This window comes from Aulonocara stuartgranti (assembly GCF_965226115.1).
Source record: "Aulonocara stuartgranti genome assembly, chromosome: 2".
NCBI lineage: Eukaryota > Metazoa > Chordata > Actinopteri > Cichliformes > Cichlidae > Aulonocara > Aulonocara stuartgranti.
In genome coordinates, this window is record NC_138940.1 from 3,857,782 (window position 1) to 3,869,873 (window position 12,092).

General features: G+C 38.0%; 1 protein-coding gene across 1 annotated transcript in view; it reads right to left on the minus strand.

The window, feature by feature from the left end:
- Positions 1–12,092, minus strand: part of slit3 (slit homolog 3) — a 239,948-nt gene that overhangs the window by 47,471 nt on the left and 180,385 nt on the right. Inside the window, exons 13-16 of the mRNA XM_082554652.1 lie at positions 11,878–11,949; positions 6,978–7,121; positions 5,775–5,938; positions 1,681–1,831 (exon numbers count right to left, since the gene is read on the minus strand). Coding sequence (XP_082410778.1) covers positions 1,681–1,831; positions 5,775–5,938; positions 6,978–7,121; positions 11,878–11,949 — 531 coding nt within the window. The remainder of the gene's footprint in view (positions 1–1,680; positions 1,832–5,774; positions 5,939–6,977; positions 7,122–11,877; positions 11,950–12,092) is intronic.

Sequence of the window (12,092 nt, forward strand, 5' to 3'; positions counted from 1 at the left end):
GCAAGATGGTGCACCACCACATTATGGGTGCCAGGTCCGAGCATTCCTAGATGAACAGTTTCCTGGAAAGTGGATTGGTCATCGTGGGCCAGTTGAATGGCCCCCAAGGTCTCCCGATCTGACCCCCTTAGACTTTTATCTTTGGGGTCATCTGAAGGCAATTGTCTATGGTGTGAAGATACGAGATGTGCAGCACCTGAAACTACGGATGCTGGATGCCTGTGCTGGCATTTCTCCTGCGGTGTTGCTATCAGTGAGTGAAGAGTGGGAGAAGAGGGTTGCATTGACAATCCAACACAATGGGCAGCACATTGAACACATTTTATAAGTGGTCAGAAACGTGTAAATAACTCATGAAAGAATAAAGTTACGTTGAAACCAAGCACACCATTGTTGTTCTTGTGACATTACCAATAAGTTTGATGTGTCACATGGCCCTCTTCCTATTGAAAAAACAAAAGTTATATCCAAGATGGCCGACTTCTAAATGGCCACCATGGTCACCGCCCATCTTGAGGAGTTTGCCCCTCACATATACTAATGTGCCACAAACAGGACTTTAATATCACCAACCATTCCCAGGTTATTATGGTGTATCCATATAAATGGCCCACCCTGTATTACCGTATTGTGTGTGTATAACCTCTTTTTAAGTTTTGTGGATATTATACATGGTTATGCTGAGGATATGTCGGCCAATTTCCACTGGAAATGCCTTTTGGTTAAACTGTCAGCGAGGAATTTGCATTTGCACTGTTAAATTTTTATATATCTTTAATGCACATAAAAAACAGCTGCTTGTTTAAGTGAAAATACATTGATGATTTTTTTGGGGTTTTTTGCACTAATAAAGTTGTGGAGTTGTGAAGTATTTTGTCTAGTGTCAATTATATCGTCAGTTATATCGTTATCGCAAATTTTCAAATGTATAACGTGATAAATATTTTTGGTGATATCACCCTGCTCTACATGGTGGCATATTGAAAAACCATGCATGAATCAAGGTAGATTTGGACCACGTTCCAAAAGCAGATCGTGATGTCTTGAAATGTGTTATTTAATTCAAAAAGTGAAAAAAAAAAACCTTTACTAATAAGAACCTGTCATTAGGAATTGCTTTAAAAAAAAACACCTTTCTGGTAATTATTACAGATTAACAGTCTAACTGTTGTAAATGTTTTTGTCTGTGTTTTAAAACCCACATGAAATCATACAGATATTACAGTATTCCTGTAGCGTTATCTGTTACTCATTTTTAAGCCAGAAAGTGAATGATCAATGGGACTATTCAGTATTCTAGTGTGAGACCCTTCACCAGACATGATGATGGCTCCTTTGGGACTTGGAGGGAGATGGAAAAGACTGCTGAGGAGCATGTTGGTCTGAGAGCTAAAAATCAAGTGACATTCATGATAGAGAGAAGCAGAGAGAGACAAAAAGGACATGCATATGTGAGTTTTTGTCTTTCCATCTACACAGGCCTTAAAAACATTACTACTATTTCATGGCACACGATTGCCATATGTATAAGTGGGTGTTTTAGTCCGTGCATATGCTTCTAAAAACATGAAAAGCTTCTTTGAGATTTTGTGGTATGCGTTTTGTTTTACTGTTTCAGCTTTTTGAAGAGCTTGCACATATATGTATATCTATATAAAACAGTAAGGCCAGCTGACTTACAGGTCTGCGGTGTGTTCAGGGATGTGTGGCGGTATTCGGGTCAACTTGAGATTGGAGCAGTCAACCACTGTGCCTTCACAGCGACACTTCTCTGGACATACCAGGTCCTGGAAACATTCCCCACTCAGACGGCTGCGATAGTCCTCCTGACCTGCGGATCAGAATTTAGGGTAGAAAAGAAGAAAAAAAATGTAACTAGGAATAACAATGAAGAGGAAGACAGAAGAAAAAACAGCTAGGAAGAGAAGGGATGGAAAAAAGGAGGTAAATTATGGCAATAGCGAATAGGCACAAAGGGAGGAAAAAAGAGGAAAAAAGTTCAAATAAGACACCATGGACACAAGACTTCAAACTTATGTAAACATAATCCCATTTATATAATCATTTACATAATTTTATATTTAGAAAAACAAAAAGAAAATCAATATTTTTTGTTATTCTTCTCCCAGGCTATCTGGTTGAACTGTTTCCTGAGAAGTTTCATTGTTGGTAAAATTCTAGGACGGTCACAATTCAGTCAGAATGAGCAACACCAAAACAAAACTAGTCCATCTACTTAAAACAGCAGGCTGCAGTTGCTGCTACAGCTCTGTACTGCAAGCAGGCACGGGGCTGATTCAGGGAGCAGTAATTCTGCATGGCCGCTGCTCTAAATCAAGTTAACGAACAGATATCCAGGTGGGTTTATGGAATCACCTTGTAGATAAATGTGGTTTAACCCCGGATGTTTTTGTTTAACAAGGTGAGCCAGAGACCACTTCTGTTATTTAGATATAATATGAGCAGATATTATTTATGACTGCGAGTGCCTGTAGAATAGACCCGGTTTGCATCATGCAGCACGTGCGTTCATGCATCACATACTGTACTCTCATTATAGTTCACGCCGTTATCATTATCTTTTTTTCTTCCTCCTGTTCTCTCTTTGTTTATCCATCTGCTCTCTGTCAATGTAATCTTTCCTTCATTTTACTACTCTTCATTCTTGCATTGGCACAAAGTATTCGCTGCCTCCAGTCTGTTTTCATGACTCATTTGCTCATTGTTAAACAACTAAGACCACCTATTGAAGGTTTTCTTTTCTTTTTTCTGCAAATGATCAGTGCCCTTCAAGTGATGTCTATCTTTTGAGAGACATGGCTAGCTTCTTTCAATGGAAAAAATATTTTGCAATATTGTCTCTGGGCTGTCTCTAACCTTGTTGGTTAAGTTGGGTAAGCTGACAGAGAGCAAAGAGCAAGGGAAAGTTCGGATGAAAGGGAAAGAGAATAATAAAGGGGAATTAAGCAAAGACCGGAAGGTGGGTTTTTTATCATCTTAATAATAGTAATGGCTGAATTTTTCTTAGCAGACACACGGGTGAGAGGTGTGTAGGGCTAGAGAGGTGATGGAATATTTGTGCAATCATGTGGCTTTGGAATAATTGGAATAATTGGGAAAACTTCACATGGACGTCCTCCTCAAGTTAGAGACAGAACATGTAAAGTCTGAGATACTTTTGTTGTAGAGCGCACACACAAATACATATCAGATAAAGTACATATCTGGCTGATGGCAGTCGAGAAAGTTTAATGGAAAAAATTCAAGTATTATATATGTTTTTTTATCTTGCATTAAATTTTTAATAAGGTTGTAAATACTTGCTGCTATCCAACTTAAGAGAGAGCTGGATAAGCTGGAAAAAGGGACTAGTTCTTTTCTACTCAACTTGAGTTGTGTACTGGAAAGAGAAACCAGTGTTGTTTCTACATACTGAGAGACAAAAAAAATCTTGTCTGCAGCATCAGTTTTGTTTCCACATTCCAACCCAAAATCATAGAAACACATCAAAGCTGGCAGAACAAACAAAAACCAGAGGAAAATGGGGCTATCTAAGGAGCACATGAATGCACAATAAGCCATGCTAACCACTGAAACACTGACATGCGATCGGAGAATCTAAATGTGAAGAAAACAAGCATTCATTGTAATGTGCTTTGAAGCATTACAAGGAGATGTTTCCAGAGCACAATGACAAAAGTAGGAGCATCTGTTTAAATGCAATTTTAGAGTTCAAATTTATGCTTGCAGTTTTGCAATCAAGGTGAACTGCGAAATGTGGATGTTTCTCAATTCACTTAAATGTACCCTGTGGAGTTTTTGAGCCGGAGTGTCACCATAAAGATTTTATTTAAAAATGTGTCTACTTCTGGTTTGTGTTGTGCAAGTGCACAGTATCACGAGTACACATGGGTGCACACTGGCAATTTAGTTCAGACCTACTGACCAATTAAGTTTTGGAGCAGGCAAAACAATAAAAGACAAAAAGAAGAAAAAGACCGAGAATAAATTGAAAGCTACATACAAACAGATAATACTTGGAAATAAACACCCACTTGAATTGTGTTGGTTTACAAGAAAACTCCACAGGGCATCACAATGAGATAAGCAAGAGAAAACTAGTAGGTGTTGATAGTCAGCCCTGATTGTATTTTAATGTCAAATGTCAGTTTATGACTCATTTATTTCAACCACAGTCATACTCACATATTACAAGCCCTACAGATAAATGCAAACAAGGTTAAATGTTTGACCCAGTTTTTGCTCCAAGGTGTGTGATTGGCTGGGAGAGGCAGGTAGGTGTGTGCTAGGCGGTCCCTGGCGCTTGACGGAACCATGTGATGTTACAGTAGGCGGGGCCACATGGTTAGATCAAGCACAAGAGACAGCTGCACAAGAACCAATCAAAATGCAGGTCCACACAGGAGGAAGTTGGGGCAACAGAGAGCTGCACCAATCAGTCAGGGGGCAGGGTCCATACTGGACAGGAGAGGCAACAGACAGCCGCAGATCCACACAGGGAGGGTGGCAGGATCAGAGCACTGCCCACCAATAGCAAGAATATCCACAAAGGTCCAGAGAGGAAGAGGAGATGCAGGGAGAGGCATGGGACTGCAGAGAGGAAGGGCCAAAGCAAAGACGACAGCCATAACCAAGTTTAGGGGAATTTGTAATCTGGTTATCTTGATTATTATCTACCTCAATGGGCAGAGCACAAACATTAAGAGATTGAATACCACTGAGATATTAAGCTAAAAATATAGGATGTGTGCCCACGCCACCACAAGCACTTTGGATAAAACCTCTTGCCATTTAATGGTATTGGTTATGCTGTTAATGGTGTGTCCATTTGATCCTGGGAACACACCATTTCACAGAGCAGAAGGGGTGACTATGTTATGTCAAAAAATACTTTTTATGGCACATTGACAGATGCTGTGATGGTTGCAGTAAAAACAATCATTCTGGTGCTTAAAAAGTTGCTTTTGATCAACTTTTTCAGCTCTTCTGCAAATTTGAGGTTTTAGATATAAAACAAAGCATTAATAATAGGGTGTCGCCCTTGATAACAAGACGCTGGTCTGCTAGAAAAAGCAAAGGAGATTCTCACTACAGTGTGTATGCTTTACTTATACTGTCTAAATTGGTGATTTGCCTAAAACCAGTTTGACACAACAGAGCTTCAAGGATTATAATTTTCCAGTACTAGTATTTATGACAGGAACAAACAGTGTGGAAAAAGCCACTACAGATAAGCAGTTTTGATGTTTAGTGTAGCCACACACAGCTAGATAGACACACACACATAATTTCGTTCACACAAGTGAGCAATCACAGTCTGTGGATAGTCCCTGCTGAGTTAGTTATTGTGCTGCGTCATACTGAATTGGTCTGTGTTGTAATTAGTGAAACCCATGGCTCCTATCAAAGGAAATAAGAGCAAGACAACACTACCACAGAGACAAGAACTGTGGGTGTGTGTCTGTTTAGTAGTTGTTTTCGGTTTTTATTTATGCACTTTTAATACTTCATATATTTGTAATGCTTCAATTGTGAAATGTGACATTTCAAGTATAACCTGATTGATTTACATCTGTTTTTCAGGCATGCTTACCTGCATTTTTTCTTTAGCTGTGTGCTCTGCTTGGATAGATTCTCTTTACATATATACAACTAAAATCTGGGGGAATCCATAGCTAGGTTTGCAAAACAATTTTGTGTATACATTTTGGATACATGATTGGCTTGTATATCAGTGTAAAGTCATCTCCTACCTGTGCACCTGAACTTCTTTCCCTTCACCTGGCTTATTCGTTTGTTAGCCAGCCTTCTGGGGTGGCTGCAGCGTGCTCCGCTTGTCTCAATTGGGTTGTCAAACAGGTAGTCTGCCAGCCACTTCAGGTGACAGTCACACATAAAGGGATTCTGGGCCAGATGACTGAAAAAGAAAAAGGACCAAGGACAGAGTGGAAGCTTGATTTGTAGAAAAAAGAATCTCAAGCTTACTACAGTTGCCTGAGATTTCGGGTTTGGATAAATATACTGAATACTGTCTTCTACAGAAAAATTACAATTCAACTCATCATTTGTTGCATTTCTTTTCCCATCCAAAGGCACATGTTTTCCAAGAGAGCTACTCTTGCATTAAGTGAGTTATTTTACGTTTCAAGCAGCTGAGAGCGTTATGAGAAGAATTTTATAGCTATCATTAACACTAATAACCTTCATTAATTAACCAACAGAAGACCATAGATACTTAATGAAGGCCCAGTTTTCTAAATAGATTTTTTTCAATTATCATCTCTATACATCTTTTCGTTCAGTCACAGTAGAGGAAACAGTGGTTGGAGATCATAGAACGACCAAAGTTATCAGCAATCGTGTGCTGATAACAGGAAACAATTGCAAGTAGTTGCAGCAGTTTCCTGAATACGAACAAATTCAGTGCAATCAGCAGACAACTGTCGATTCTTTCTAGTCAAGTAGGTTACTGCCCTGTTTTTACTTTTGCGGTGTCAACTAACCGGTGAAAATGTTATTCTTAAGTCTAAACTGATATTAGATGAGAAACGACAGATGTTGCAGTAAAAACCTTTGGTGAAAAAGCGGCTGGCTATTTCAGAAGCCCAGTGTACTGAGAATGTATTTCTGATGTAAAAATGAAAAATCACATATCAAAACACTTGCCAGCGTATCAGTCCAATCTAGGTGCAGCAATTTCCAGCAACTTTCGCCAGCTATTCCTCTGGGATCTTAAGGCATTCCCAGGGCTGAAGGGACATATAATCCCTCCTGTATAATCTGCATCGGCCCTGCTGTCTCCTCCATCTGAACATGCATGGAATATCTCACTAGTAAGGCATCTAAGCAGTCTATTGTCAATTCATTTATGTCAGCATATTAATTATTGATTCAACTGATAGCAGCAGCTCTATTTAAGACACCAAAATGATGTAAAACAACATATATGAACTTACAGAGTCTTGATAGAGCGCAGAGGGGTGAACAGTCCTTTACTGATGGTTTGCAGCTTGTTGTCATATAATGACAGGAGATTGAGGTTCTGTAGGTCTTGAAAGGTGTTGACTCTCAAACAGTTAATTTTGTTGGCATTGAGCAATCTGAAATGCAAAGAAGAGCCATTAACATTTGCTATTCATCTGCCTCTGTTTTGTTTATTTGGCGGTATTATCTGTGCTCAAGACAAACAAAAGATAAACGCACAGATCGATAATGAGAATTCATTTTTCTCAGATGCATCTCAAATGCAAAACCACTATTTTCCTCTCCTGTCATCTACTCACTATTTCATCCTCTGTCCCTTACCAAACTCACCCCTCCCTTCCCTACATACTCATGATTATACTTTTTCTCGATGTGACACATAAATTTGAAAATTGCAGTTTTATACTTTCTCTTCTGGAGCAGGAGGGGAATATCCACCGTTGGGTGTGTGAGTGTAATACCTTGTTTTGATGGGAGAGACAGATGGTGAAAGGAGGGAAAGGCAGGAGGAAGAATGGATACAGGGTGGTGGAAATAATGGAGTGAGACAGTGAAGGGACAGGTGAAAATTTAATTTGGACTGACACAGATATATATATTTAAGCGAACGTGGCTGACAAGCAAAATGGAGGAGAGAGGCAATGGGAAATGAGAAATGTGATAGAAGGATTAAGTAAATGACAGAAAAGTTTTCACCTCTACCTTCTCTCCATCTTGCTGTCTTTTCATATCTACACGTCATTAGCTGATATTTCCAAGTTGTCAGCTTTTCCCTGTATTTCCACCTTTCCTCTTTTCTTGCTTCGGGTCTGTCTCAGTCTCCACTTTTCCTCTTCTTTCACCCTCCCCACCTCTTGTCTTTTGTTACATTCTTTTTTCTCTGTCACACACTAAACAGTCTACTTTTTCCCTTTCTTTCCCTGACAGGTAACTAACTTGGTGCTTGGTAAGGCAGTTCATTCTCAAACCACTCTAACGAGTGCCTGTACTGGCACATCTAATTTATGCATATACACACACACATACACACTCGCAGGTGATACATGCACACGTGCTGCTCTGCGACATATCCACGCCTCATTAGGCGGCTCACAGGGGGAACTAATTACTTGAAACCGCACCAGTAAAACAAAGCAGCCCAGAGATTATAAACAGACCAGTAGCTATATAAAGCAATAAACACATCTTTGCAGTCATAGGTTAACATGATGCTCTATTCTATTCAAGAGTGAAAGCTGAATGTAATTTATAATTATTACACTATGTGAGTGAATCTTGACAAACTGACTGCCTTCAGAGACATGAGAGGTTTTTGTGTCAGTGGTGAAATATTAAAAGGCATTTCTTCCATTCACCTGCTGAGTGAGTGCTAGAATGTTTCAATACGTGAGTATTAGCTAATCATTCAGTTTGTTATACACATGCACAACAATGGGACTGAATCATCCTGTAAATGGACAATGCATACATGCATGAAGAAATATAAGGAAATGCTCTTTCCAATTTGAGTTGTTCATTGATAACAGTGTCACATACTGGTTGACACAAAAAGCACAAATTTGATCTCCCAGTAGTTATTTCTGCTCTTCTAATATTTCCTGCATGTATACATTTGTTCATATCTGTCTTCTTTCCAATGTCTACGTCAGTTTCACTCCTCATCCAGCCATCCATTAATTTATCTATCCATCCACATCTGCCCACCCCCTTTCCCTCTCTCTTTCTCTCTTACTATGCACCATGCATCCAAATGATCCACCTAAGCCTGTAAAAGGTGTTTGTGGGTTAGGCTCACTCGTCCTCATTCTCTTTGCTTCGCTTCACTTTACGATGGAAAAGCCCAGAACATTAGCTGTTTCTGCAGTGGACTGCGGCATTTCCGAGGACCATATGCCACATACAGTACTTATGTAGCTGTTATAGAATTTTTTACTGCATGTTGAACCAGCAGCTGCAGTTTGAATCTGTGCCCATGAGGAATTATTCAGAATTAATAGTTTCCCCCCTACAATACGTAAGATAACAAGAACTGTGGGAGATTGATTGATTGATTGAATCTTTATTTTGAACATGTTGAAAAAGTATAAAAAAAAAAAAATAGAATTAAAAGAGACAAATGAACAAAGCAAACAAAAGGAAAACGAGCAACCACAACTCCAAATAACGTCCATGTTCAAAAAGGAGCAGGAAGAAGCATAAGCTTATTTAATCCCACCCCTTTTCCACTATCTAGTATCAATAGACTACAGAAATACCTCCTTGTAATTACATTATATGTTATGTGTAATTTTTTTTTTTTTTTTAATATATACACATATATGTTTCTATCTATCCATACCTACGTATATACACACATACGCACATATACACATTTTCAATAACCCCATTAACACCTGAAGGATACACAACCTACAATTTTATATATATTTAATATATATATATATATACATATATATATATATATATACATACATACACACACATACACATATATATACATATACATATATATATATATATATATATATATATATATATATATATATATATACATACATATACACATACACATATATATATAAACATACATACATACATACATATACATACATATACACATACATATATACCCATACCAACAAACCCGTGCATGCGCACACACATGAAAATATTAGACAAGAACACCCTATCAAATCTCTACCTTTTCCCTGTACCCTGTAAAAACCATATCCTTAAACCGCTTTTTAAACTGCGCCATGCTTGGACATTGCTTCATATCTTTACTTAGTCTGTTCCACAGCTTCACTCCACACACAGAGATGCAAAAACTTTTTAATGTTGTACGGATACGAGGATGTTTTAAATTTAATTCCCCCCTCAAATTGTATCCCCGTTCCCTTTTAGAAAACATTTTTAGAATATTGTCAGGAAGCAGGTTATTTATTGCTTTATATATAATTTGTGCTGTGAGAAAATGAACCAGATCTGTGAATTTTAGAATTTTTGATTTTAAGAATAGTGGATTTGTATGATCTCTGTAACCAGTTTTATGGATTATCCTTATGGCCCTTTTTTGTAATATAAAGATTGATGATAGCGAACATTTGTAAGTATTGCCCCAAACCTCTGCACAGTAATTCAAATACGGTGCAATCAGGGAACAATAGAGAATGTGGAGTGATTTGTGGTCCAGAATGTGTTTTACTTTACTCAAGATTGAGACACTTCTTGAAATTTTGTTATGTATATGATTTATATGAGACTTCCAGTTTAATTTATCATCTATAATCACACCAAGAAACTTATGTTCAAGTACTCTTTCAATTTCCACACCATCTACATGAATCTGCACTTGTGCATTTCTAAGGGAATTCCCAAATAAGATAATTTTAGTTTTACTTAGATTTAGCGATAGTTTGTTCCTGTTAAACCATTTTTTAATTTTGCACATTTCTGAAGTAATTGTATCCAGCAGCTCCTTTAGATTCCCCCCAGAACAAAAAATATTTGTGTCATCTGCAAATAATACTAATTTTAATATATCAGATGCCTTACAAATATCATTTATATAAATAATAAATAATTTTGGACCCAGTACAGAGCCTTGTGGAACACCACAAGCAATGTCCAAGCATGATGAGGAATGGACACCCAGCTTCACAAATTGTTTCCGGTCACTTAAATAATTTTTCACCCATTGCAGTACAACCCCCCTAATCCCATACCGTTCCAGTTTATTAATTAATATGTCATGATTGATTGTGTCGAATGCTTTCTTGAGATCCAGAAATACTCCAGCTGCATACTGTTTCTGATCTATAGCATTCGTAATCTCCTCAATTGATTCGATTAATGCCAGAGATGTTGATCTTTGAGATTACAGTTCGTATTGCAGCACACCAATTTATTTGTTTCATACTTAGCATTTTATACTGACATACACAGATAAATGACAGTTCAAAGGTTAATCGTGGAAGACAACATTCCATAGTAGCTGTTACTGCACAATAGTGAATAACATCGACCCATACCATTGGCCTTAGCTGTGATAATTGTCCAGAGGTGGATATGGACTGCTGATGCCAAATTAGTAAATCACCATAACCAGGGAAAATTAAGTACACTTCATATAAATGTAGTAATTTCTGCCTATTATGCTCCACTGAAACCAATTAATGCCAATTGGAATTGCAAAAAAAAATAAATAAATGCAGTTCCACAGATGGCCACTTCAGAAGTATGTCAACCTGAAGTGACAAACTCTGGGACCAAAACACAGCAGTTCTCCTAAAGGCCACCTGATGCTGGCGTCAAGAGCACCAATACCTGCAGACTGCTGTGGTTTTATAATGCATCCTGGAGGTGTTCCAATAATGCTTACAGTTAGAAGCATTGCCTCTTTAATTGCCAGGTGTGCTAAACTCGCTGTAGCAAACTACTGCTGTATTCTAGGCCTGATAATTCAAATCACTGAACTGGACCCCTCATTCATGTTGGTGCATTTTGGAGTATTTTTAATTGAGTTGTCTTTTAAATTGACTGGCTGCACAGGGCTATAATGGACCTCCTTATTTATTTTTTTATAGTTTATTTGGCCAAATATTGTCATGTTTGGCTTCAAACAATAAAAAAAGAAAAGTAAAATCAGACATTTTACATGTTTACTGGTTGATATTTAGTAAAAGAAACTGAAGCTGTTTGAACATTTGGCTCAAACTGTATACAATGCTTCCTCAGTAGTTCATTCTTTATTGGGGTGTTATTATGATTTCGTATTTTTATTATTTTATATACTGCCCAGTGTATTTTTTGGATACCACACACATGCATCCAGCCACACACAGAACAACAGACCAGACAGACGATACTTACAGTAGCTGCAGGGAAACCAGTCCATCAAATATTCCCTTGGGCAGTTCGGTGATCTTATTGCCATATAGTACCCTGAAATGGACAAATTACATGACTTTAAAGGCTTGAGACTTATGTGATGTGAAGTCCGACGTGTGGCCTAATAAAATATTTTTATTGGTCCTCCAGAGTTTCCCTGCTGATTCTCTTATTTTGAGAACATTCTGGGAGTTTTG